The sequence below is a fragment of the Solanum tuberosum genome, unplaced genomic scaffold (assembly GCF_000226075.1).
Source record: "Solanum tuberosum cultivar DM 1-3 516 R44 unplaced genomic scaffold, SolTub_3.0 scf00017, whole genome shotgun sequence".
NCBI lineage: Eukaryota > Viridiplantae > Streptophyta > Magnoliopsida > Solanales > Solanaceae > Solanum > Solanum tuberosum.
Window position 1 is genome coordinate 2,165,656 of NW_006238943.1, and position 1,712 is coordinate 2,167,367.

Genomic DNA, 1,712 nt, shown 5'->3' on the forward strand with positions numbered 1-1,712 from the left:
CTTCTTCATCTTCATTTTTAAATTGTCGGATGTTACATAGTCAAAATAAGTCAAGTTTGAAATATTTTCAAGCCTTTTTAAAATACTGCCATCAAAACTCAAATCCACAAAAAAATTACTCACTATAATTTTTTTAGTACGCTTCTTAACTCTCTCCTCAAATGAATATTCATAGTCTTCAACAATACCTTTATATGTAAACTTGTTGTATATGAATTTAACACAACTCAAAGCTCTTACCAAGTGCATGATATATTAACCTTGATTTCAAATTAGTCAGACCTCAAAATAAATATGACACTCCAAATGAGAAACCAACAAAAACAAGTATTCTAGTTCATAATAATAGGGATATATAGCATCATAATCATATATGTATATGTTCTACAAGTACATCTTTAACACTCACCAAATTTGAAAGTAATATTTGTATATATAGGTCAAGTACATAACTAATGAAGTACTATATTATATAACTTTAGTCTTGTAATAAGGTGATTTATTTCTTCTATAATAAGAATTATAATATAACTTTATCCTTTGATTTTCTTCTAAACTTTGTTAGAAATTTTCTCAACAAGGCCTGAAGTATCTCTTTTGTTAATGGCTTCTCATAGTATTCATCAAGCACAACTTCCATAAATTGTTTGCGATATTCTTCATTGTCATCTGGAGTTGTTATTCTCACAATCATCGTAGTAATCCCCATCGATCGAAGTTTTTTTGTTGCCTAGTAAACGAAAAAAATGTTCAATAAAATAAAAACACATTTCACACATAGATAAACGTTATATTGTTTGGATTTTTCAGAAAATATGCACGTGTGTTACACGTGTATATCAAATCATGTCATATCATTAAAACAAAAATTCGAGTAAACAATTACACATAAAATTAAGATTAAATTGTAATTAGTTAGGAATTAATTACCTCGACACCTTCCATAATAGGCATAATTGAGTTCATTAGAATTAGATCAAAACACATTTGTTGTGGAAACTTGGAAAGAGCAATTGGCTAAGAGTGTTTTTATCTCTTTCTAAAGAGGTATATTCTTGAAGGAAATATTTAAATTTCTCGAATATATTGACTTTTGACATTTTTTAATTATTGTAGACCTTATTTTATTGTAAATTAGTTTATTGTCACGTGCGTTGTACGTGTATATCGAATCATGTTGAAAATTTTCAAGACTTTTTTTCTAATTTTGGTTTTAAGTAAAAATTCCAAATTAAAACTACAATTAACCAGTTAAAGTTAAGTATAAATCTAGTACTGAAATCTCAAATCGGAGCTCGTAAAATAAAACCTGTTTTAGTAAATAACATTTTAGTTCTCTAGGTTAGTCGGATCTCAAAACTGAGACTTTACACTGATTAAAAATAAAATAAAAAGTTTAATCCTTCAAAATGAATTTTCTGACGTGAAATCAAGTTAGTCCAACCTCAAGACAAATATGAGCCTCATGAAAAATTTTCATAAATAAAATTTTCCAAAATTTGCTATTGGAAAATTAATAATAGAAAATCGAATTAAATGAAATATGCTCAAATTTGTTGTTGGAAGGTTGAAAAGATAAACTAGTTAAATTTAATGTTATTGTATATAAGAGTTGATCTTTTTCCTCTTTCTAAAGAAGCATTGTTGAAGCAAAATATTTAAATTTCTTGAATATATTAAGTTTTGACATTTCTAATAATTGTAAGACCTTA

At 26.5% G+C, this 1,712-nt stretch overlaps 1 protein-coding gene across 1 annotated transcript in view; it reads right to left on the minus strand.

The window, feature by feature from the left end:
• Window positions 1-709, minus strand: part of LOC107058083 (two-component response regulator ARR22-like) — a 2,799-nt gene extending 2,090 nt beyond the window's left edge. Inside the window, exon 1 of the mRNA XM_015303399.1 lies at window positions 579-709. Coding sequence (XP_015158885.1) covers window positions 579-709 — 131 coding nt within the window. The remainder of the gene's footprint in view (window positions 1-578) is intronic.
• Between the last annotated feature and the right edge of the window lie 1,003 nt (window positions 710-1,712).